This window comes from Barbatula barbatula, assembly GCF_947034865.1.
Source record: "Barbatula barbatula genome assembly, chromosome: 9".
NCBI classification, from domain to species: Eukaryota; Metazoa; Chordata; class Actinopteri; order Cypriniformes; family Nemacheilidae; genus Barbatula; species Barbatula barbatula.
The window spans coordinates 23,142,490-23,168,033 of NC_136772.1; the positions used below are offsets into that span (position 1 = coordinate 23,142,490).

The 25,544-nt window shown below is 40.4% G+C and overlaps 2 protein-coding genes across 2 annotated transcripts; both read left to right on the forward strand.

Annotated features, from left to right (window-relative positions):
* Nucleotides 1–94: 94 nt before the first annotated feature.
* On the forward strand, nt 95–21,439 carry map3k20a (mitogen-activated protein kinase kinase kinase 20a). The gene is made up of 20 exons (XM_079464759.1): nt 95–250; nt 1,846–2,036; nt 4,703–4,790; nt 6,801–6,902; nt 7,918–7,983; nt 8,397–8,425; nt 8,522–8,659; nt 8,803–8,889; nt 8,972–9,046; nt 10,629–10,735; nt 11,984–12,119; nt 13,774–13,818; nt 13,924–13,951; nt 14,642–14,775; nt 15,947–16,009; nt 16,113–16,208; nt 19,023–19,139; nt 19,331–19,405; nt 20,055–20,205; nt 20,306–21,439. The coding sequence occupies exons 2-20, from the start codon at nt 1,878–1,880 to the stop codon at nt 20,971–20,973; spliced, it is 2,364 nt and encodes a 787-aa protein (XP_079320885.1). The 5' UTR covers nt 95–250; nt 1,846–1,877; the 3' UTR covers nt 20,974–21,439.
* A 94-nt stretch (nt 21,440–21,533) lies between these two features.
* Nucleotides 21,534–25,009, forward strand: cdca7a (cell division cycle associated 7a). Its single transcript, XM_079463626.1, has 10 exons — nt 21,534–21,896; nt 22,388–22,519; nt 22,635–22,760; nt 22,832–23,041; nt 23,137–23,214; nt 23,293–23,478; nt 23,562–23,696; nt 23,807–23,956; nt 24,093–24,229; nt 24,391–25,009. The coding sequence occupies exons 1-10, from the start codon at nt 21,690–21,692 to the stop codon at nt 24,419–24,421; spliced, it is 1,392 nt and encodes a 463-aa protein (XP_079319752.1). The 5' UTR covers nt 21,534–21,689; the 3' UTR covers nt 24,422–25,009.
* The last annotated feature ends 535 nt before the right edge of the window (nt 25,010–25,544 follow it).

Below are 25,544 nucleotides of genomic sequence, written 5' to 3' on the forward strand. Positions count from 1 at the left end.
ATGCACTTCGGCGCTTGTCCGCCTCGAGTCGCTGTTTCTCTGTGTTTCAGCAGCTGCGCGCGCTCGTTCTCTCTTTCTCTTTCTCTCTCTCTCTCTTTTCGACAGCTGTAATCAGGAAGTTGTGATTGAGTAACACGTGAATTCTGCGCTCACTGAATCTGAAGTTTGGTCTCACGATCACCGCAAGATCTTTTATAAGAACTCTACATATTCCCGACGACGAGACTGACAGAAGAGCGGAGGACAGCGGGTATGTTACACTGTAATAACGTTATAATAACACTTGATAGTGTTGCGCGGAGGTCCGATGTTGGGATCTGTTTGGACCTGTTCAGAGATCGGCTGGAATACACGTCAAGACTTTTCAAATATGAGCAGATGTATTTTTTTAACGAGACATCTTACACGTGCAGACTTGAAGGTTTCAGATCTGCAGACTGAAAATCTATGAAACAGAGGTCAAATTGTGAATACCTGTGTTTTTGATCAATCGTCATGTATGTGCATAATGTATCAACCTATAGTGAATCAACAGTTATGTAATCATGTATCATGTGCTCATACACTATATTGATACATTTCACTCATAACATAAGGTTACATTGTCTATGCAGTTGCATTTGAAGAGTTACATTTGCAAAAACACAGTTGTTGTATTTAACTAATATAATATGTATTAAAAATATGAATGCATTATAACAGAGAGAGCCCTTAGGGCAGCAAAAGAATAGATGGATGAAAAGAGCTCTCATAAATATAAGTGACGGGTTTATTTTCAAAAGCCGATACTCACATGAACCAAGCAGATGACATGATAACAGTTGGATTCAAAAGATGGACGCGCCGTCTGTGTTTGGTTGTAATATAACAACTTAATTTAGATTTCATTTATATTCATATTACAGAGTTATTGATTCTCTTTGGATGGGGCCGCAGAAACCGTCTTACAACGTGATAAACATAAACAGTAAACAAAATAGCATAATACGCAACGCAGCCTACTTTCTATAAACTGTTGCTCGACTGGGAGGCCGTAGGCCATGAGTTTCCAGTGAATGCAGTGAACGATTAAATGAAATAAAGCATGTTTTAAATCCATAAAATGTCAAATGTGATCACAGAAAACTTGCCTGTGAGACCACACTGCTAAGTTGTTGCTAGGGCATTAAAGTGTGGTTGCTAGGGTGTTCAGGATGGTTGCTATGGCCCTTCTCCAGTAGGTTGCTTAAGACTCTGATATTGTGGTTCCTGAAATGGCCAGGGTTAAGTATTTGAGATTCAGCTTCTGGGCTGAAATTTGATGAAGTTTAACACTGAGGGGTTGTTGCACATGTGTAGTAGGCTCATAGTGATGCTTGCCTTAACAAACACATACATTCTTTAGATGACTGCATTCGCATAAGGGCATTTAGTTTCTGGCACCCGTATATCTACAGGTGAAGTGTGTGTGGTTTCATGTGGTCTGGTGAGAGGTTTAAGTCATTTCCTGTACCACACAAAAACATTCTCCAGAAATATATCTGTTCAATATATACCGTCACATGCTTTTATTTCAGTATGATCAAAGCTGGCCAAAAGCAGCCTCATGTATTACTAATAATCGGTTTGAATAAACATACAGTATATGAATAAACTCCCAAAAAGAGCTTTGTGGGAGGGTTATAAATGGACAGAATATGTCATTAGCCTGATATATAAAACAATAAAAGCGTATGAACTGTCCTTACTGAAGTACCCTCGTGCATGTGTGTGTGTGTGTGTTCTGTAAGTGAGTGTCTCAAACTCATCTCATGAGCTCATCGGGACCTCATATCGCGTCTCTCCTCTTGTTTCTTCCTTCTCCAGGAGAGAAGAGTGTTTCAAAGGGCCATTATGCCATGGCATCTCTGGGTGCCTCCTTTGTGCAAATCAAATTCGATGACATCCTCTTCTACGAGAACTGCGGCGGAGGGAGTTTCGGGAGCGTGTATCGCGCCTGCTGGCTCTCGCAGGACAAAGAGGTGGCGGTGAAAAAGCTCCTGAAGATTGAGAAAGAGGTGAGTGGGAGTCATACACGGGCTTTAATTGTCAGTGTGATAATCATTTTAATTGCTTTTCTATGTGTGTCGGACCGCCGTGATTACACCCCCCGGCTCACTATCACTGTGTCTTTTGTGAACAGAAATGTATAGACTGTGTCTTTAAGAGAAAATTGTCACACAATTAAGTCATATTAGTTTCAGCTGAGTGCAGTGTTTGTCTTAGGGGTGAAGTGTATTTACTTTAAAGCACTGGATTCATTGTTGTCTTTGTTCTTCACATTTTAGTGTGTAATAGCTTTGGTAGCATCTGCGTGTGTACCGTTTGCTTTGGATTTACATGCTGTGTGGGTAAAAGTCCTTTGAAACGCTACCGTTGTTGTGGAAAGTTGTTCTTGTAGTTTCAAAGAATTGCTCAGACGAAGAGGGTCCAGGTGTCAAAAAGTGAACTTTATTTGCGCATGCCAAACAAAGTGAGATCTTCCCAAAGCATCTAAAATGACAGTGTTTTCAGGCCCATAGTTATAGTAGAATTTCTGACAGGGGGGCTTCTTTTGAACCAATCAAACACCTTACTGTTATCTTTTCATTACATGACATGACTTTCCACCAATAGATTTCCAGCAGTCAAGTGTGTTTTTACTTGTGGTTAGCCAATCGTCGATTCCTTTTTTTTAAGAACATAATGCCCATTGTATACATCTTAAAATGCAACTCATGCTTAAAATTGTATACATATGATGTCCCTGCGGCTATAAAGTAATAAACAGTCATTTAAAATATCCTGCCGAAGAAATGGATTTCCAACAGGACAAGACACCCAATATCTCATGTGCCCATATTTGGACACTTTTCCGGGGTCTTCCGATTAACTCTTATTAACGATGAACTCACTACTTGTGATAAGGCTTCCTTGCTGCATGCGATAAGTTAGATTTAATTAAATTTGTCCACAAAAGTGTGTGTGGTGTATGTGCAGGTGTTCAAGTTTTCAAAAAGTGTTGATCATGCGTTTTTAGACAACCCTGAATTTTTAAAATGCTGTGCTCTGCCGTGCTCTTAAACCATAAGTGTGAGTATATAATTAGTGAGAATAAAACAGTGTTGTGCTCTTAAATCATAAGTGTAAATATATATGTTTGATAAATGTAAATAAATGATACTTGATTATGGCTTAGTATATTGATCATAGCCCTTAAATCGTTGCATAATCAACTGCATAGTCTTAGTCATTCTTCTTTGGATAAATGTGGTTTCTGATTATATTACTAATACTCCCACATATTCTAATGTTCCTCTGAATACTTCTTAATACTAAAAACAGGTAGATTATTACTGTGGTATATAATACTGCACTTTGCATGTGAAAGCATCATCAAATCATCTCAAAACAACCCAGAAATTACACAATACCGTTTGAAAGATCGATGAACTTCTCAATTTCGTAAAATCACATCAAATCTACATTTACGTCATTTAGCGGGATGCAAAGGTTTGAGACCAAATATAAAGTTTTCGCTTAAACCTGAAATACGTCATGTTTCGGTTGAAAACAAACAAAAATCTATTATTGAGCATGAAGTACAAAATCTGTCTGAAAGCTGGGTAAGCCTAAATTAATCGTTTCCTAATTTGAGCCTCGAAGTCGGATTTTGTGGGAAAGATAAAGATTTGTGCAAACTTGTGGCTGTTATGGTTGTGGACAGAACCCAAGCGCAGGCAGACATGTGTCAAACAACAAGACTTTATTTCAAAACAAAGACCCTCGATGGGGAAAACATGAACACAAACAAGACTGAAAACTAAAACTTCCCACAAGGGGGACAAAACAAACAAGGTCTTAAGAATAACAAACTAAGTCCACAAACTTGAGTCCAGGGAACAGGAACACGGGTAATCCAGACAGACGAAGGGTAAATGTGCAAAGTGTGCAAAATGCAAAATGAACCGACAAGAGACAGAGGGAAACTGGGGCTTGATAAAGGGAAACACTAACAAGGACTGATGACACAGGGAGAGTGGCGGCAGGTGACATGGATGAAACACTAAGGGAAAGATGGATCAGGGCTGGAGACAAGACTAACACTAATGGACCGCTAACCGGGGAAACAAGGGGGCGGGACTAAAGGACGTGACACCGGAGAGAGAGCATGGCTTCTCAAACCAAAACAATGCTCTTTCTCCACACAAAACACATGGGACTGTCATGATCCTGCCACAAGACTCGAAAACCAAGACAAGGAGAGGCAGGATCATGACAGTGGCGTCCACGCCATCAGGAATGCACACATTGATGTACTAAAATTAACGCATTTAAGCTCCACTTTCTACCTTCATTTAAAGGAGAAGTTCACTTTAAAATGTTAACTTTTATGATTATTCACTCAATCACATGTCAAACAAGCCGTCCTTGTGTTTATTTCTTCTGTCAAAATCAAATTGAGGTTTATGAGGAAAGCTTTCCAGGGTTCTTCTCTATGTAATGGACGTCAACGGGGCGCTGTTTGTTAAGGTCCCAATTCCATCGCCGCTTCAAAAGGCTCTGCACCAGACGATGAATAAGAGGGTTGTCTAGCGAAACGATTAGTCATTTTCTAAGAAAACTAAAAAATGATATACTTTGACATTAACATAAATACACGGCTACTGCTTTTTATATGTGGTTTTGTCGTCTGTATTTCCAGGCAGAGATTTTGAGTGTTCTCAGTCATAGAAACATTATCCAGTTTTATGGAGCAATTCTGGAAGCACCAAACTATGGGATAGTTACAGGTCAGTGTCCAGCATGACTCTCTCTACACGTTAAAACATGTTTTAATAAATAAATTAACATTTATTCATAATCACCATTGATCTGATGATACCAGAATTTTTGCTGCCGGTTAGTAAGTTAGTTGATAATGTACAGTGCTTAACAAATGTATTAGACCACCTGTGTTTATAAACAGAAAACAGAATCTTAAGATTTTAAGGGTTTAAGATTTGATGGACATTTATAAGGCAAAACACGAACTTAAACAACGAAATAGTCTTTATTCACTTACATAGACCACTTTGCAAGATGTAAACACAGCAAAACAGCAGCACTTCCGGTTTTATTTTTAAACTTCTGAACACGTATGTTCAATGTTAAAAAACGAAAACAGGAAATTTTTTATTGGACCAGCGTTGTTTATGTCTTCCGAAGTGGTCTATATCAACCATAAAACGTCTTTTTGTAATCTTACATGGAAAATGAATGGATTATATTTTAGCGTTAAATATTGTGACATACCATTATGTTTTAAAACTGTCATAGGCTTTAAATCTTTTAGCTTTCATCTACATAATTTTTACAGTTACTTCTATTTAAGTTTAAATTAATTTAAATAATTTTGTGTCAATTTTATTGTTATATTGTTTTCCTATAGTAGTCATGTAACAATAAACAAGCGTCTAAATCCATCCAAAAGGTCAAATGTTGTTGTTTTCAGAACTAACGGCAGGCAAACTTGTGATTGTTTCATCCCGTATCACAGCAAGACTGTGTGATATCACATTATATCTGCAGGCTGATGTAATGTTGAATTTTCACACACGTTCTTCAGAAATCTGCGCACTTTGGTTTTGTCTGTTGTTTATATAAGCGCTGGATCTGCTGTGAATGACTCAGGGATTGTAAAAATGGATAACGTGTTTAAACTGTGTCTCTATTGATGAAAAGTAAATGTAATAAAGGCCAGGTAAAGGTGACAGATGTGTCGAGATGAGTTTTGTCATTTAGGATATTAATTTCCTCCGCGAGTGTAATTGAACCTTGAAACCCCACCTGATAATCTGACCATTACATGATGTGTGCTCATGCGAAACCCACAGTCGAATTTATGATTATTAACACACTTTTGTACAGTCCACCGTGAAGAGTCCACATGTCATTAGGGTCTTATATGACACGTCTTAAGATAAAATGACTCTTATTGGAATTGAATAACGCGTTCTGTATGAATGGCCCCTCTTGTCATTTCAAACCTTTTTTCTGCAGTACACAAATGGAGATATTTTGAAGAATGTAGGTAACCGAACAACAGCAGTACCCATTGACTTCTATTACGGACACAAAACCAATTGAAGTCAATGGGGACTGCTGTTGTTCGGTTACTAGCGTTCATCAAATGATCTTCTTTTGTGTTCTTTAGAAGAAAGAAAGCCATGCAGGTGAGAGTAAATTATGACAGAATATTCACTTTTGGTTGGACTATCACTTTAAAATACAACACTGATAAGGTCACATAACTAAGCTAGAACAGCGAGGTGTTCTAGATAACTCCTAGAATAACTAAATCCACCAAAGGGGCTCGAGCTTTCTCATACGTAGAGTCTGGAACAGCCTTCCCGACGCTATTCGGCACTTTTAGGCATCATTGGCTGATTCTTGAATTGCGTCACTTCCAGTTTGCTGGGAGTGCTTGGTTTGAGCGGGAGCTCTTTCAAACTTAATACATCGTTTGTTCTTGTTATATCTTAAAGATTTGTGTTTTAAATTATTATTCACCGAGGGTGAAACTTATCCTTAAGTATATCCCATACAAAAATCGTTGTTAAACACACCGCTAAACTATTTTATGATGCACATTATGAAAAGTGCTATATAAATCCAATTGAATTGAATTGAATAAATTTAAGGTGGGGAACAGAAAGGGAAAGACTTTCGCAAATAAAAGAATATAAATAAAAGTCTTTAAACAAGAAGTCAACATTTACCGTTCTTTATTTTGTTTGAATGTATAATGTGTTTTATTGTAGAGTATGCCAGTGGCGGATGTTTGTTCGACTATCTGTCTAGTTCTGAGAGTGAACATATCAGCATGAAACAGATTATGACCTGGGCCATGGACATCGCTAAAGGTTATACGCACACTCACACTCTCATATACTGTACACATACCTGAAAAAGACCAAAATCTTCAAATGAAACAAAACACAGAGAAGCACTACCAATACTTGCTGTCACTGTGTGGGGGAACCTGTGAGAAATGCAGAAAGGTATATGACAGGGAATGACAGGGAATGATAAAGTTGATTTACAGTGAGCAAACTCCATCCACAGGAATGACATCAGCAGCACATAATCACATAAAGTTCATTCACTTCAAAAGTGTGCTTTAGTCAACTCGCAGCTCAGATACTCAACATTGTTTTCCTGAGAAAACTAAGGACACGTGTATCGATTTTCTTCGAATCAGACTGCAGTGTCTCAGTTACTGCGCCGCAGGACGGGAAAACTAGATCTGCAACGGGCTGAAACTAGCAAAACCTTGCGCCACATTGCAGCGGTTGTACGATAGGGCCCATAGTATCGATTTGAATTCATTTGAACTAATTTAACTTATTTGTTGGTTTGCTAACTTGAAGGTCAAGCAACAGAATGCACTGGTTAAAGTCGTAAAGATCTGTAGTTAAGTAGTCGGTGTGAAAATGACGGGGCTGTCTGACTTGTACAACTGGCAGGTGCTTAAGAAAGCGAATAACATTATATCTGTTAGCTCTCATCCTCCATAAAGCATCTTCTTCTTCTGGATCTTTGTATAGAGTTTATATAGCCAAGACTAATCGATTCAAAATCTCAGTTGTACCTTGTGCTATACGCTTGATCAACGCAAATAGAAAAAGGTCGTTTTCTCATATGCGTTTTATATTTATTCTTTGTGAATTGACTGTGTGTATTTGGTGTGCGTTCACTCTATGCTGCAGAACAAATTGGGGACAATAAATGTGAAAAGACTAAGATACACAAGGTGTCTGTGAAGCTAAAATGAAGTTTGACCAAGAATATTCCTTTAAACACCATTCAACACGCATTTTCTTTTGATTCATCACAGGTGTGTGACTGCATGCTGCTTTGTCTTTGATCTTTTCATAGGAATGCATTATCTGCATGAGGAAGCTCCGGTCAAAGTCATTCACAGAGACCTCAAGTCCCGGAACGGTTCGTAACTTAATTCATCAATTTACTATGTTGTTTATTTTTTAGTCAGGGATGACAATTTCATGATTTCTCAAGCGCTTATGATGGGTTACTATCTGTGCGTGGAGTGCAAAAAATTTTTTTGTCATCCGCTGCTCATCATTTTAATATTTGGAAAGCTATTCATTGTCATATGGAATTGTGAACGCATTTGTGTCACACATGGATTTGGCTTCTTATTTATGGTTCATAATTGTGGAGGAGATATCTCTAATGTAATATGTTCCAAGACGTCCATATTCGGCATCTGTGCATGTCTATGGTACCAGTAATGATGCTTTTCGCACATCTAGTGTTTTTTTTAACTCGGCTCTCTAACAGGTGACCCAGCATGAATGCTTTATCAGCTTAAAACATCTTGTCTTTTTTCACAGTCGTCCTGACGATAGATAAAATACCCAAGGTACGCATCTCTCTATGTTCTCCGATTTCTCTTGAATTTGTTCAACGAAATGTTTGTAAAATCTTCCCGTCTGCTGATTATGTTGTTTTCCATCAGATTTGTGATTTTGGGGCGTCGAGATTTCATTCCCACACCACCCACATGTCTCTGGTGGGGACATTTCCTTGGATGGCACCTGAAGTCATCCAGAGCCTTCCTGTTTCTGAGACCTGTGACACATACTCGTATGGAGTGGTGAGCGATGATCGTTGTCTTGTCCATTGTGTGGCCTGTGGCTTTTGCAAGTCTCTTTAAATAGTCGTTTTTATAAATGTATACTTTCAGTCAATAAATTCACAGATCTGGTTGATGTTAAACTTGAAGTGGTGTTCTTTCAGGTCCTGTGGGAGATGCTGACACGTGAAATTCCCTTCAAAGGTCTGGAGGGGCTGCAGGTGGCGTGGCTGGTGGTTGAGAAGAACGAGGTGAAGCTTCTCATTGGCCATTAAACTCATTCATTACATCAGGAGTTTTATTTGTGTGATGTTAGACGTGTTTGTTTTGCAGAGGTTGACGATTCCCAGTAGCTGTCCTGCCAGTTTTGCCTGTCTGATGAGAAGCTGCTGGGCGACTGAACCAAAAGTAAGAAAGAAAGAAGAGAAATTCCCAATTCAAAACAATGGTCGTCCCTTGTCACCCTTGTATTTGTCGCACATCAGTGACTTAATATCTGCTCCTCCGCACTACCCTAAGTTTCCGCTGGTAGAAACTAAGGCAACACTCAAATGCGGAAGTGGCTATACAGCATCTGTTGTTCTGTTATTATGGATCACGATTACTCTTTGGCAAGTAAAGGAAACCCAAAAAAGCTTAAACGTAGTTTACTTTTTAAACGACGACGGTATGACTGTTTTAAAAGCGTAAAACTGTGTAGCATTATGCTACCAAATCAATCGATAAAGTCCAATATCATTCGCGGGCCAATGTAGCTTTACATTCCACGTTTCTTGCCAGCTAATGAATTACGACGACATAAAATACTATGAATTCATTACATCATCCGTGAACATGACGGGCGATCTCCATACGCCTCTGGATGGTGAAAACGTCCCATAATTCCACTCTCCTACATAACGTCATATAGCTTCGCCTTCTGTTGTCGTTTCCAAAGAGCACCATCTAGCGGTCCAAATGTACATATTGTGGCTTTCATAACTGATGATAGATGAGCAACACTTTTACAGCATCAGTCGTGTTATTATACTATGAGATCATGTGAATGCTGTAAAAGCACGAATAAGAGATGGGTCAGGACTGTAATAACCGTTTTATCAATGTCTCTCCTCCCTTGACATTTGTAATTCTCCCAGTCAAAGTTCATTTAGTCTGTTTAATGTCAGGGCTTGAGTTTCATTCCATCAAGTGGCACGTCTATTGAATAGGTTCCTGCTCATTCTAGTGCGCTTCATAAATTCATAAATGGCTTTGACATCCATCCGTCACTCACAGAGCATTTATTAGAGAGGGCTAACCAGAAATCCTGGCCAGCCAATCCTTACCCTCTTGACCACTACGTGATGCTATAACCGTATATTTTCTTGTTTTATTATAATTGTTCTACACACAATTTTAATTTCATTATCAAGATAATTTCATTATCATTGTCAGCTAGCATATAGCATGTCAACAGGAGTGTGTCAGAACAACTAACAGACATAAACAATTATTAAAAATACATTTATTTAGTTTAGTTCTCTAATAGTTTTATTTAAAGGGATAGTCCACCCAAAAATGAAAATTCTGTCATGAATTACTCGACTCAAGTAGTTCCAAACCTGTGGAAATTGGGGTGCCATTGACTACCGTAATATGAAACGATATTGTATCATTTTTTGTACCATTGAACACACAAGACCAACATTGAACCACTTTGACCAACATTTGAATTTTTCCTACTATGATAGTCAATAGGGCTGCCAAACAATTAATCGTTTAACAGCCTAGTGGCCAACGATGTCATGTCAGCTGCCAACATTCTTCCAAATACTTACTCCGTGTTCAACCAAACAAAGACATTTATACAGGTTTGGAACAACTTGGGGGTGAGCAAACGATGACATATTTTTCATTTTGGGGTGGAGTTTCCTTTTCAACACTGTACATAATATTGTAAATGTAAAACAATGCACAAGTTTCTGATGTTGATTGTGAACATGTGTTGAAGGACAGACCGCTGTTCAAACACATCCTGTCCACACTGGAGACCATGCGGAGCGACACACACTTACCTGAGGAGTGCAATACTTTCCTGCACAATAAAGCAGAGTGGAGGTACGTGTTGTGTGTGTTTTGTTTGGTTTTCCTTAAGTGACCCTTTAAGAACATTTAACAGTCCGTTGCTCTACGCATAGACAATGCAAATTGTTTGTAGCCTAGTGAATAGAAAATACACATACAAACAATAAGTCTCCATCATGATGTAACTCAAAGCCTCTTTCAATTGAACTTAAATTCAAGTGGAAATCTCAAAATATTTTGTGACAAGATAAACAAAATAAAACAAAGGTGTTGATAAGACGTCATTTCTTTTCTACGCACTCAATCCACACTCAGTGGCGCAGTATTGAGAATGTGTCCCTTCACACACATTGGGTGGTCCAGAAAGTTCTGACTGTTTGATGCTATATTAGGCCCGTCTGGAGGTGGGCCAGGAAACAGGAACAGACGCCTCCTTTCCCACCCGTCCCACAACTGAACACAGAAATACAGAGAGAAAGAACGAATGAAAGAAAACTCAAATGAAGACTGTGAAAACTGCGATTGAAAGAGACAAGCAGGGAAATCAATTTCATAGATAAATTGGCAACGGGGCGGGGCTAAACGAAAGGGAGTGCCAGATTAAGTGGGAGGTTCAAACGGAGCTCATGGATTCCATTTTACCGAACAACCATTTAGAAACGTGTTTGAAGGGAAGTTGAGTGAAGGAGGATGTTCAGCTCCCTCTGCTGGTTCAAGTGATACTTCACCCAAAAATGAAAATTCTGTCATTTCCTCTGTACTGAATCTTTATCAATGTCTTTGTTCTGATGAACACAGATTTTGCCCCCCATTGACTCCCATTGGGGGGAAAATACAATGGTGGTCAAAAGTGCAGCAGAACTGTTTGCTTTCCTACATTCTTCAAAATATCTTCTTTTGTGTTCAACAGAAAAAAAAATATTTAAGTAATTTCTCCTACTATGGGAGTCAATGGGGGGCAAAATGTGTCTGGTTACAAGCATTCTTCCAAATATCTTTCTCTGTGTTCATCAAATCATGACAGAATTTTCATTTTTGGGTGAAGCATCCCTTTCAGTCAGCTATCACAGAGTATCAGGTTTGACTGCTCTCTCTTGTAATAATAAAACACCACTAGCTGGTTCCGCACTAACTGGTACAAACCAGCTTTATTCAATTGTCAAAAATAGATCAAACGTAAAGCGAGACAAATCAGCCACTTTGAACCATTAAGTAGTTATTGAAATGCAAAAGTTTGTTTTGTTGAAGGAATTTTCTCTTTGAATATGTGTTTGTGTGCAGGTGTGAGATTGAGGCGACTCTGGAGCGTCTGAAGCGTTTGGAGAGAGACCTGAGCACCAAAGAACAAGAGCTGAAGGAGAGAGAGAGACGGCTGAAGATGTGGGAGAGAAAACTGATCGAGCAATCCAGAACACCAGTGAGTTTCTCTAAAGCCGTGACTGTACATGACTTTAGTGTCTTATTCAAAAATGATTCTTGTATTAGCGTAGGCTCACCCGTAACCTGCAGCTCACCTGTGCGTCCTCATTCTTTAAACTCTCATTTCTATCATTTATTTTGGTATATAAACGTCATTAATTGTCCTTTTTGGGTGTTGTTTTCTTTCTCTCTGGTCTCTTTGCGCTTCATCTTTCTCTCATTCCTCTCGGTCCTTTCTTCCTCCGGCGGCAGCATAAGATTTGGACGATACAGTTGTAAGAGTCCTTTTATGAGGAATTGAGTTTTGAGATCGCCGGCTCTGCTGATGGACAGATGATGGGGGGTTTGGAACCGCTGGCCGTGATGAAGGGTTTTGGTGAGATGTTTTCTCATCTGTTTTGGTCGGCATACACGTCGATGTGAGGGCAAAACAAAAGTCCTGCTTACCTAGAGAGGGCCGCAAGATCGCCATAACGACAGGCATGGCCGGATACGACTGGTCTGACGATAGTGGTTAGGAACACAATGTGGGACCGACAAAGAATGCAAAGAATGGCCTTTTCTCCGATTTTCTTTGCGGTGTAATTCCTCCAGTAACACGCGTTGTGTCCCAGCGCTCTTAATACGTACAGCAGTTTATAAAGTGTTTACAATACGTGCTTATTTAAAATGGTATTTTCTAGAAGGAGCTGTTTTTCTTTGCGAGAGAGACATGTAGAGTTTAAGTGAGTCGTGTGTTGTTCGCTGTCGAGGTTAGAGCAGTCACTTTCCTTGATTCTCTATAAAGGATGTATTAGGTGAGCGGGACTGACGCCCACCAGGTCCTTATGGATGTTATTTATGGCAAATGAAGTGGATGTATAGCCACATGCTGAGGAGAGCGAGAGAGAACAGTGTGTCAGCGTGGCAAGGACAGCGCGCACTTACCAACAACTGACATTTCACTGACATTAAGATTGGCCAATTTGAGCTGTGTGAACAGTGAGGAGCTCACGCCCGGCAAAAGAGAGAGAGAACGAGAAACAGAGCGAGATAAAGTATTTGAATATTTCTTCCAGTCGAACGGAAATGTACATCATGTTCATCTTTAGCTCTTCTATAGCACAATTTTTGAAATGTCTGTTCTGAGCCAAAAAATGTTATTGTATTTTTGTTGTGAGCTTTACTTATTTATCCTACACGTTTTGGGGAATTTGGTCAAATTAGCATGACTTACATTTAGAGTTCAAAACATGTTTAACAAGTTTAATATAAATGTATTTGATTTATTAGGAATTACAAATGTTACTACATTTATTAATGTTGACCCTGTTATTATCTGCCTTTATCAATAATGTAAAAGAGAAACAAAATAGCTGAAATAAATTGATATTCATTTTATTTTAAATACTTGAAACAGATTATTATTCATACAGGCTTGTGGAAAAGGTCCATTTTGGCCAAAAAGTTATGTGTCAGGGGAGAATTGGCCATCCCTGCTGAGTATAGTGTCTCACAAGGCTTTTTTCTGCATTCATACATCATTGGCATGCTTACTGGGAGACTGCTGACATTAGCATACATTGAATATGTACCACAGGTAAATTTGCTATCAACATGATGCCACTGGCTGGTATTTTCAAATGCATATGTTTCTATCTTCTGTCTGACAGCTTCTTCCAAACCTGGAAATCCACTCCTGGACAGAAGAACATGTGGTGGGTAATATTCTTTCAACAGAATTATATCTGTAAATGATATTATCTGCACATTTTCTCAGATGTTCAGATTTGTATATTAACTGTCATGTTTTGCATTCACAGCATTTCTGGATGCAGCAGATCTTTGAAGGTGTGATTTCATTGTCATGAAGTTGTCATCCACCGCAGTTGAGTGTATTTAATGCAGTGGTTCTCGAACGTTTTCGTGTAGGGTGCATCGCTTTGCGCCCCCCCCCAAATAAAGACTTCTTTAATCTTAACCTTAGAGTTTTTATTAAACAAAATACATATACAGTTATACAATGCTGTACCATCAATTATTTTGGTTGGTGGGCTTGTGTTTCCTAAAATGGGGTCCCCCTTGATCCATCTTGGGCCCCCCCCGTTTGAGAACCACTGATTTAATGAATCCAAAGGAAATTCCCGCAAATCAGGACAAAGACAAATATAATCCATGAATCCAGCTGCATGACATCAAAACACACTGTAGCATGGAACAACCACGTACATACAAACACGGAAACCTTACATTTGTTCTTTTAGTGAGTATTATTTTGGGAGGAAAACACCTGTAAAGACCCCTGTAGAGGCACATATCTGTATGTACAGAAATTGTTGGGTCATGTTGGATTAAGGGAGACTAAGCGACGGTGCGTTATAAACAAAATGCTTCAATAATCATGAAACAAGGTTGTGGAGTGTGAGTTAATGGAGAAGTTTAGAGGGATGGTTAGCTAAAAATATAACTAGCCCAGTATAAAAACAATAGAAGTAAATGGAAAGTTCCCATCAAGACAGACAGATGTGTGTGTTTGTGCAGGTGATAGAGAAATGCAGCAGTACGCCGATGTCTTCAAGCAGAACCACATCACAGGACAGAGGCTGCTGCTGCTATCTGAGAATGACATGAAAGACCTGGGGGTCATGTCCAAAGGACACATCATACACCTCAAGGTAACCGTGACACAAGTCAATCGAGGGAATAGAGTCTGTATTCTAGAGCATCATGCTGAGGTATCTGTCGGGACGTCACGAAGCATCGCAGTCGTAGATTATGAATCACTACAACACACGAATCGTGCCAGAATCTGTCTGATTCATTACAGCATGCCTCCCAAGTTTTTGACAACATTCCCACTCACAAAAACTCAGATTTTATTTTATTTTAGAGCCTGATATTAACTTGAAAAACTTTTATTCATTATAAAAATGGGCAAATAATAAGAGATATCTCAGTGTTTTTTTTTTGTATTTCAGTGCTCATTTTGTCTCAGTAATCTTGAGGCCCTTGGAAGTAAGCTCGGGCCCCCGGTTGAGAACCACTGTTCCAAATCCGTCCACATATTTGTGCATATCAAATTGAAATGCGATCTTATTTAGCCAGTTTGACCGGCAAATAAATCACATGAAATCAGATTTTGACAAATTCGTTTTATAAAGGCTCCATGAAATGTAGCGGCCCTCCACCACTTCCGCTCCCTTTTTTGACTGAGGACTAAGACGTCTGACATTCTACAGCACTGAATAGATTTGACTCGTGCTTAAACACCCAATTACCTTAAAATACACTAAATATCCTTATTGGATGTTATTCTAGAGAACAAGGAGAAAATAGATAACGTCTCGTCTCCAGCTTCATATGCCACTACTAAGGAAACCATTTGATTTGCGTCCGTTTTGGTTTCAAACAGTGAATTTTCCGAGATGTGAGATTAAGTTGATGGTTAAATGAAAACATAATTAAGAACTCCATTAAGTCCAAGTCCTGAACTATGAAAGAGAAAACACAGAGAAATAAAGCGTTCCTCCGGGAAACAAAGGGACCTGCCATGGCACACGTGAACCTGTGAGGTATTAGCGTGTGTGCTCAATCGAGAGCGTGATTTATTGAACGAATCACGCTGGATGTATATGACATATCCCTGAGCATGAATTATACGTTCATAAGTGATACACAATGGCATTAATTGTTGTTTTGCTGCTGAAGGTCCATTAACGGCTAATAATTACAGTACGTTAAATTCACACACAGCTGGCCATTGGCTGATTGTCACTGGCACTGCATAACCCCCGCGTAAATCCATCTTGTAATGTTTTAAACATCGTGTCAAATCTTTCTTTTCAGACCGAAATTGAGAAACTAACGCAAGACTACTTGAGCCTGTTCCACTTTCCTCCATTGATCAAGGTTTGATCTGTTTCACTTGTTACAATGATGTGCTACTAGGTTGCTCTTTGGTTTCATCCAGAATGCCACTTTACATCTGAATGATCCCTTTGTTCACTCTAAGGACGGTTCGGCCTTTGTGGAAGAGGAGGAAAGCAAGAAAACCGTAAACCTGGAGCTGGTGTTTGGATATCACTGGAAAGCCGGCACAGGACACACAGTAAATAACAGCACTGGCTCTTTTACTCTTGAGCATCCACAGAAGGGCTGTCATACAATAACGGCATTATCACAATATCAATGAAATTGTGAAAAAAGAAAAGCTATTAGTCTATAAATCATCTACAAATTTTCGCCTATAAATGCGACTGTAAATAGGTGTATAGGGAGACAGAAAGAGAAAGTTTGTAACCATTGTAGCTCTATAGGGAAAAATGTTTAACTATGTATAAGTGTCAACCAATTGTGTCATTGATATTATCTTGTGTGTAGTATAACCGCGATATCAATCATCATCACTAATAGTAATATCACCGTTATTGTTCATTCCTAGGATTCATTTGGAAATCCTTTTGTTGCTTGCCAACAAGAATCATAGTAGCACAATAACTGAATCAACAGTCGCGGTTGCTAAGGTGTTTTGACTGTTTTTGTCATTCTTCTGGGTGGTTGCTAGGGTTTTCTGAAGGATTGATATGCGCTTTCTCAGTGGGTTGTTGTTTTTTCCACTTGTTTATCGTTGTTCGTTGTTTGTTTAAAGGGATAGTTCACCCCAAAATGAAGATTCTGTCGTCATTTGCTCACCTCTTGGCAAACCCGTATGACTTTCTTTCTTCCGCAGAACACAAAATAAGAATGTTGGCAACCGAACCATGGCGGTACCTACTGACATGAATGGGTTTTCGTGTCCATACGTGAGAAATGAATTTTAAAGAACAACTTTCTTTAAAATATCTTCTTTTTTCTTCTGTGGAGGAAAGAATGTCATTCAGGTTTTGGGGGGAATAAGTGCCGACAACATTTTCATTTTTGGGGGAACTATCCCTTTAAAATTAAATCCCATTGAATTTGAACATTGAGGGGATTTAATGTAAGCTCTTAGATGTGTTTTTTTAAACGCTGTTATCAGTTGTGTTCTGCTCATCATTTTCTTCTTTCATTCTTTCTTTTGTTGGTAATGTGACGTCTTGTCATAACTGATGTTTTTTAATGTCACTCTTGAAGCGCTCCTCAGTTTAAAGTAAAGATGCCTGTTAAAGTCCCATCGCTAAACGCATTCTCGTAGCTTCTTGTTTTCATTCCTTTTCTTTAAGATAAATATTTTTATTTCATCTGGAGCGGCGCGTCGCATCCACCCCCACTTGCCGGCGAGCCTTTGTTCGGACCCCTGACACGGGAGAGCGACTGGCTGCGTTTGAATTTAATCAAAAATTTCGCCAGAAGTCATTTTCTTTTTAAAAGGCAAATGTTATTTAATCTTTCAGCTGTTCATTGTCCCATCATAAATAGTCCCATTTCAAGGCGTGTGGTGGGGCCGCTAATTGCCTCCTATTTCTCCTGACATGTGGTGGTTTGGTGGGGAAGACGCTCAGCGGGGAGAAGGAAACAGGAGTCTGAGAAAATGAGAGCTAATTATTTTCCCCTGCCTGGTGTCAGCCTCCGTGTCAGCCTTGTTTTTACAAACTGCAAGGTTTTTTGCACTAAATAAAACAAACCCGCTCTGCTCGTGGCTTTTTCCCTCGCTCGCTCTCTCGTTCTGGCGGTGTCGCAGTACCAGCTGCACTTCTCAAAGCCTAAATGAGGCCCTGCGATTGTGCTTCGCCCATCTGACAGCACCGAGTGTTTCGGTTAATGAGGATATCAGGGCTTAGTCGCCGGAGAGGTGCTGAATTATGCATGAGGTGTCATTAGACGCTTACCGTGCTGGCCGCCATTACCGCGCATTGTTTTCCTCTGCCGTTATTAGGGCAGGGCTAACGTTTGGCAAATGTTCGGCCAGCGTTCGGCCAAAGTTTTACGCTCGCGTAGACGTCCAAACACACACACACACACTGAATCTAGGATCACTCGAACCTCATGCCCTTGAGTTCTCTTGAGACGCCTTGTAAGTGTTCGCAGAATGAACCGCGTGCACCGTGTGGCCGCGTGCTGTAAACGGCTACCTTTGACCTCGGCGGCAGGCTGGCAGATTGGACAGATCATTACCGCTCTGCCCGGCATGCACGGTTCTAGCGTGCCCTCTCTGCGAGGGGCCTCATCTCCATTGCTAATGTGAATGGATGTTAAGGTCTGTGGCTCTTGTTATGCCTGGGAAACGAACACGCTCGGATCTCTGCACTCTGATCTCTCGTCGCTTTTTTGTTTTTTGACTTAGAAACACGTGTGTGTGTGTGTGGGCGCACGTCAATGAATGCTCCCTGTGTCGTTCAATGACTAATTCCCACACTTTCACCAGGATATGTTTGCTTTCACATGACACACCTCAGTGTCTCACAGCGATAGAACAGAGCAAAGATCAACGCTGTAAATAACGTAACAAATGCTATTATTGCTGATCATACGTAGGGTTAAAGATTGGAGCTCTTTGAACTTGCGCTACTGAGCCAATTTTGAGCAGTACCCCAACACGCCTTAGCAACTACCCAAAATGTCCTAGCAACACCCTAACAACTACACAGAACACCCTAGCAACAGCATCAGTAGCAACACACTAAAACAGTAAAACGCATTAGCATCTGCATTGCTGGGTATTGAACGTTTTGATTGATTGATTTATTGATCAATAGTTTGATCCTAAAATTGTTTGCTAAAAGACCATAAAATACAAATCAAATTGTATGATATAAATACCCATTGGTAACCTCTAGGGTGTGCTGTTGAGTAGTTTTACTCTCACACAACCATACGGGTCTATACTGTATGTAGATGTCTGTTCAAAGCGTGTATCATGCGTATGCTCACTTTAGTGACACTTTATCCTCATTCTGTCTGGTAATGTCTCGTGTATATCACTGTGTCTCTCTGACCGCTGCAGGACTGTAAATGGAAAATGTACATGGAGCGTGATGGTGATGAAGTGGCGATTGCTTATATCAAAGACGTGACCTTTAATGCCAACAGACCAGATGTAGAGGTATTAAAAATGACCAAGGTGAGAGATGCCATTCATCAGCGGAAATAATGCATCCATTATGTGTATATACTGTATATCCGGTCTGTTTTGAAGAATACAGGAGATATACAAGCATAGGTTTTTTCTATGGTTATATATCTGACACAATATATAAGATACATGATGCTTGTATGCCTCAGATCGACGAGCTTTACTGTTTTACTCTCCAGCCTCCGTTCGTGATGGATAAATGGATAGTTGGAATATCTGGAACACAAAGCGTTGAGTGCATAGTAAACTATGAGGTATGTATAGTAACAGATGACCGACTTTGATTTTGACATTGTAAATTCGCTAGATGCACAAGATGGCGCCGATGAGGTTTTGGGACGGCAGACTAATGTCCGGTCGTATAATACTGTATGTGAAAAGGAGGTTTTTTGGTCGACAAATATGGGTGTTTTTTAGATAAAAATAAGAATGTAATATATCAGCTCTTTACATTGCTGAGCACTTCGTTAAGCCAAAACAACTCGATAGTGTTATACTGGAAATCAGTCTGCCGACCCCGGTGTCGCAAAAGCTCATCTGCACCATCTTATGCAATTAGCCCATTTGTCGGAACGTTGGCCAACTGGTGAAGCTGATGCAAACTTGAAATTTAGCGGCATCTAGCGGCATCAACGGCTCACTCCACCGTTCGTCCCTCCCTTTCGAAGCACTACAGCGAATGACCTTGCAGTAAGAAGTCATCATGTTTTCGCTTCTTTGTTGAATGAGATAACGTATTTACGAAACGCGCTCTGTAGAGCAGTGGTAAAATGTGCCAAATAGAGTATTGGGGAAAAATATATTTTCTATCGTATTTAATAATCACGCAAAGAGTGACAGATGTGCTGCTAATATGGCATCAGTATGAGAGATGAATGCGTTCTCTTCATCTGTTTCTTCCAGAGTGAGGTGAGATCTCCTAAGTTCACGAGACATGTTCACACACTGCAGTGGAGTCCAGACAGCGGAAGGGACGTCATCAAACCTGTAGAGCTCCTCATCGATACAGCACCAAACATCAGAGAAGCGCACAACCGAAGCAGGTCCAACTCAGGTAAAACTACATCAACTGATTAACAGAGTGATGTATTAAAAGGAATTCTTTATTTAACTAAAAAACTAAACTTACTACTGTTTGCCACTCTACCCATCAGGTGTTGATGCCAGATGGGTTAACAGTCTGAGGATGAAGCAGATGAGAGAGCAGGCGGTCCAGAGCCCCACGAGCCGCCCTGAAAACATGAGCCTACCTCAGTTCCTATCTGTGCTGGGGAACCAATCTTCTTACGCCGCTGCCGTGAGGAGATCGCCCAATCGCAGCCCTCTCTCTCCGTGGCCAGACTCCCGGAGTTCTTCTCCGACCCTCTCTGTCAAACTCTCCACCATCCATCTGGGGTCAAAGGGCAGCAGCCCATCCAGCACAACATCTGAGAGCGCCTCAGATCGGGAGCGACCCGCTAGCGCTCGAGCCAAACACAGCTACAGCAGGAACACATACCAAGACCACACGCTAAAGATCACCGGAGGCGAAGGAGGTGCCAGGAGGTTTTCTGCGGGAGCTAATCACACGACTCAGAAAGGATTCAGAGGCTTCCAACATGGCGGGCGACCGCGAAACCACCAACGCCCAATACCTGGGATGTCACTTGTGACTGAAGTGGTGAAGAAGAAAGGGACTGAGGAGGGTGGGGCTAGTGATGGGGAATGGATCACAGTAGAAAGAAAGAAAACGAATAAACAGGACTATAAACATCAAGAAGTAAGGCCGGCCAGAGGTCGCCCGCGGAGAGGAGGGAGGGGAGGTGGGCGGGGCCGAAGTTGAGGGTTTGTCAGTAGGTTTGGGTCGTTGGGAGTTTTAATATGTGGTTGTTGGGATTAAAGTTGACAAAGACCTTTAGACTGGTCATAATCGAGGCACTTAACTCTGGTTGTTTTAACTGCCAGTTTACCATAATCATAACTTACATTGGCATGGCATATCAGTAGCTATATACCTTGATTTTCATCGCCATAAATAAAAGTTATTATTTTCTTATATTTGAATATTTTCTTCAAGGGCTTTTTAGTCATTTTTCTATTTTCACTAACAAATCATGAATTTTCTTTTGCATTTATCTTTTTTTAATAGGGTAATAGTGATGAAATACCTTTACCATTGTATGTCTCACTGCAAAAAAAGATATTTTATTATTTGAAATTATTTATTTTATAAAATGTATATTTATTGTTACATTGGATATGTTTCACGTCTATCTGTAATACATAAATAATAATAAAACGTTTGATGTAAAATAACCCATTTCCTGTTTCTTCAAAAGACCACAGAAAGATTTCGCGCGAAAGATGCTCTCTTTATTGAAATGAGATCTGAGATTTGGCGCCACAGCTAAAGATCCTGGAAGCGCAGTTGACGTCAAAAGAAATGACAGTGAAAGATTCATCATTATTAAAATATCTTCAGGCGTATAAACGAATGATATTTAAAGCATGATCTAACGAACGACACGCTTCCTGAATCTTAAACGTGTTTGTTTTGAGATGCTTGATGTGCTTTACACATCTTTCAGGACTCGACTGTGGCGGGGAAGTGAGCCACGCCTCTTCCTAAAATTACGCGCGAACTTCCACACTAAACTAAGCGGCGCGGGACAGAGAGACTCATTCACGATCAGGAGAGTTGGACGCTTTTATTTAAACATTTCTACATCGTTCAATCGTCGTATTTACTCCACGATGCGCGCAAAGGTAATATCGTGATAACACGTTGTGTTTTAGTGAATGAATGTCCACGCGGTGTGAGGGGCTTATTTTTAAAAGTGAAAAGGTTGCAAACGCCCAACTGCTGCTGTTCTGTGATGTTTTATTTCTGGGGTCGTGTATTGTTTATATTTCAGAGCATGTTTTTGTGTTGTTTTCAAAGTCACCGGTGGTTCAAAGGTTGTATATCCGATGTGGGGGGTAATTGAGTCCCCCAATGCATTGTAAAGTTTGCTCAATTGTTTGTCCGTTGAGAAAGCTGTTCAAATGTTTACATCACTTGCCTTAAAGCGTTTTATAATGTCCCTTAGGAGCGTTTGCACGCATGTCTGTATCTAGAATATAAATATTAACAAATTACTCACTTTTTCATAATGTCACTATTTTCAAGATTCACATTTTAAACTGATCTCCACCACAAGATTGGATCAGATTTTTGGATGATTTCTAAAGTGTCTGTGTTGTTCTGTGTTGTACAGAGGCAGCAGGCGTCCCCCCCCTCCACCAGAATGAATCTGCGCAGTTACAGGAGCACAGCTGCGGTTCCCATGGAAACCTCTTCCTCAGATGACAGCTGTGACAGTTTTGGTTCCGATGGTTTTGGGAGCTCAGTATGTCATCAACTTGATCATTTGTGCTGAAATAGACATCCCTCACTACCTCCTTAAAACCAAACTTTTACTTTGCAGCCGTTTGTATTTGACGTTTTGTCCTTTTATTTAATAGAAGAGACCAGTAAGACAAGTGAGAACCCCGGCTCAGTGCAATAAAGGGTTTGAGCTTCCTGTGGCAGAGGAGGAAGATGCCTACAACGGGTTTGAGAACGATCTGAATGAAGACATGACGGACATGGTGTGTGACCGCACTGACCATTTCATGAATGCACCAAGAGGCAAACCCTTCATGGCATCTTTTTGTTTCAGAACATGGAGTCTGACACCGAGACCTGTTCACCTCCCAGGAAAACTCGCCGATCGTTCACGCTTAAAGTAGCTATGAAGTTTCCGCCGAAACGGGCCAGTCCGACAAAGCCTGCGGCACCTGAACCCAAACCTAAAAGTGAGACCAGAGACCCCGAGGGTGATAACTTCTTGATGAAGAGAGCTCTGAACATTAAAGAAAACAAGGCCGTGGTGAGGCTACATGCATACATCACGTATTATTTTAGTTGTTGTTGTTTAGAAGTGAATCATTACTGTACCCATTTTAAATCTGTGTTTCTGTTTAGCTTGCTAAGCTCATGGCCGAGCTAGATAAAGTTCCCGGCCTCTTTCCTAAAAGATCATCTTTGTCTCAGGGCAGCACGGTGAGGCTTGAGGGCGTTTTTTTCCTTTCTATTCTGTGTTTATTTTTCAGATTGTAATGGTTTATTTTCTCGGCACAGCCTCGTGTTCCACGCCGCTCGATGCAGCCTGGTTCTGCTCGGAGGAATCCGGAGCGGACGTCTCGCCCTCACACGCGCTCGCGTTCTCTTGTAGATGGACCGCCCTCCCCTACTCCGGAGGATGAGCTCGATGACAAGTACAGCCTCGTCCGAAAGGACAGAAATGAAGATGATACTGAAGAAGAGGTGAGAAATTAGCATTTTAACATGAGTAGATCAATTTGTTGTATTTGGCTCTGTATTGATCATCTCTCGGTGTGTGTGTGCAGAGGGAACCACGTAGGCGCAGTTATAACAGCACTCTTACGATTCCTCATGTTGTGAGGCCTGTGGAGGACATCACTCAGGCTGAACTGGACAACATATGCGTCAATGTCAGAGAGAAGACTTACAACCGTGCCACTGTAAGTGTCCTTCAGATCCCTCGCATGTGTCAGACTAATCCAGATGTTTATCCAATAAAATGCCTTCTGTTTGATTATCACTGATGGACACATGCGTGTTTTTCCATCAGGGTTCCACCTGCCATCAGTGTCGACAGAAAACAACAGACACGAAGACAAACTGCCGTAACCCGGACTGTGTGGGTGTTCGCGGCCAGTTCTGCGGGCCTTGTCTCAAGAACCGCTATGGAGAAGAGGTCCACGATGCACTCCTGAACCCGGTTAGTTGTGTTCACCACTAATACACTTTGCGTAAGATGTTAAATCATAATTCTCACATCTCTTCATAAACCATAAGCTTGAACCTTATATTGCATATATGATTTGGTTTGTAACTGGGATGTTGTTTTTTCTCAGGAGTGGCTCTGCCCCCCATGCAGGGGTATCTGTAACTGCAGCTTCTGCCGGGCCAGAGAGGGGCGCTGTGCTACAGGTGTGCTCGTGTACCTGGCCAAGTACCACGGCTATGACAACGTCCATGCTTATCTGAAAAGGTCATTATTCTTCGTTGTATTGTTAGCTTTGTTCGACCTCGTATGTAGAAGTCATTTTAAGTTTAAGGCTCATGCATAAACTCAACGTCTCACAAAGCTGCCAATTGACTTTTTAGGCCTGATCCGTAAATTAAATCCTAACCTTTAACCTCTTTCCACAGTTTGAAGAAAGAATTGGAGGAGGCTGAATAAAACTGTGACCTGCTTTAGATGAATTCAAGTCGACTGTTCCTGACTTCAACCTTTTAGCATGATTTATAGCATCCTTAAATCTACTGCACATTTCAAGACTTGCGTAGGCCGTTGTCTACATGAAAGGCTTTTTCCATTTGCATTGTTTTAAATGTATAATGTTTTGTTTCTAAAGGGAGAGGTTTTATCTCTGTACTGTATTGATGGTTTTTAATTGTTGGCTGCAATACTTTAGCGTTAATGGAATCTGTAGATTCTTGCGTTTTGAGCTTTGGCGCTGTTTTAACTGCGTTGTTTACTGATGTAATACTCGAATAAACATTGTGACTTTTTTAAAGTTCTGTTTCTGTTGTTCTTGTGGCAAGTAAGGACAAAAAAATAATTCCTCAGTTTTATTGTTAAAGAAAGCAGGTAATACTTTTAACGTAACGCAAAGGTCATTATCAAAGTTGTCCTGGTTTCTTTTTGCTTTTAATTGTTTCTTGCTTTTTCATTGAATTGAGTAAAAGTCATACCTCCTTGATATTTGTAATTTAATGCACCAGGTGCATAAAAGTGCATTACTTAAACTGCATGCTCAAAACAACTAATGTATTTGTGTTTTGGCTGGTAATTTAAAGGGATAGTACACCCAAAAATGAAAATGCTCCCCCTCCGGTTGTCTGTCTTCTGCTAGTGAAGTGGTCGGCTCTTTTCAATAATCACGTGACTCGCCAGGTGTCTTAGCCTTCACCATCATTTGATTGTTGAAAACATCATAATACTTATACAGTATGAATATTTCACGTTGTCCACGAAACGAATCAACGGCAATCAACATTTCTATGGTACCCAAAGTGCTGCGAGAGCAGAGCTCCGTGTGCTTTCCAAACGTTGGTGTAAGACATTCGCCGATCGGTCTTCAGCATTTCAAGAAGTCAAACATATCAGTCACAAGACATATGCAGTATTTTGGTGGTATCTACATTGGGAACGTGCATTTTTTTGAAGTTTAATGGAATGGAGGCCTAGTTTAATCCCACAAGTTGTTTATAAGTAATATATGTAGTAAGAAATCATTTTTGGAGCCCTAGACGTATGCACGGTTTCGTTTGTTTCATTGTTTTTAGAGTTGGACATGTTA

Excerpts from the sequence above, each read along its gene's own strand:
- cdca7a (XM_079463626.1), top strand. The coding sequence starts at position 21,690 with ATGCTTGATGTGCTTTACACATCTTTCAGGACTCGACTGTGGCGGGGA. Across the intron at positions 23,479-23,561 it reads AAGATGATACTGAAGAAGAG|AGGGAACCACGTAGGCGCAG; the intron begins GTGAGAAATTAG and ends GTGTGTGTGCAG. Across the intron at positions 23,697-23,806 it reads AGACTTACAACCGTGCCACT|GGTTCCACCTGCCATCAGTG; the intron begins GTAAGTGTCCTT and ends TTTTTCCATCAG.
- map3k20a (XM_079464759.1), top strand. The coding sequence starts at position 1,878 with ATGGCATCTCTGGGTGCCTCCTTTGTGCAAATCAAATTCGATGACATC. Across the intron at positions 13,819-13,923 it reads CCTGGACAGAAGAACATGTG|CATTTCTGGATGCAGCAGAT; the intron begins GTGGGTAATATT and ends TTGCATTCACAG. Across the intron at positions 14,776-15,946 it reads GACACATCATACACCTCAAG|ACCGAAATTGAGAAACTAAC; the intron begins GTAACCGTGACA and ends CTTTCTTTTCAG.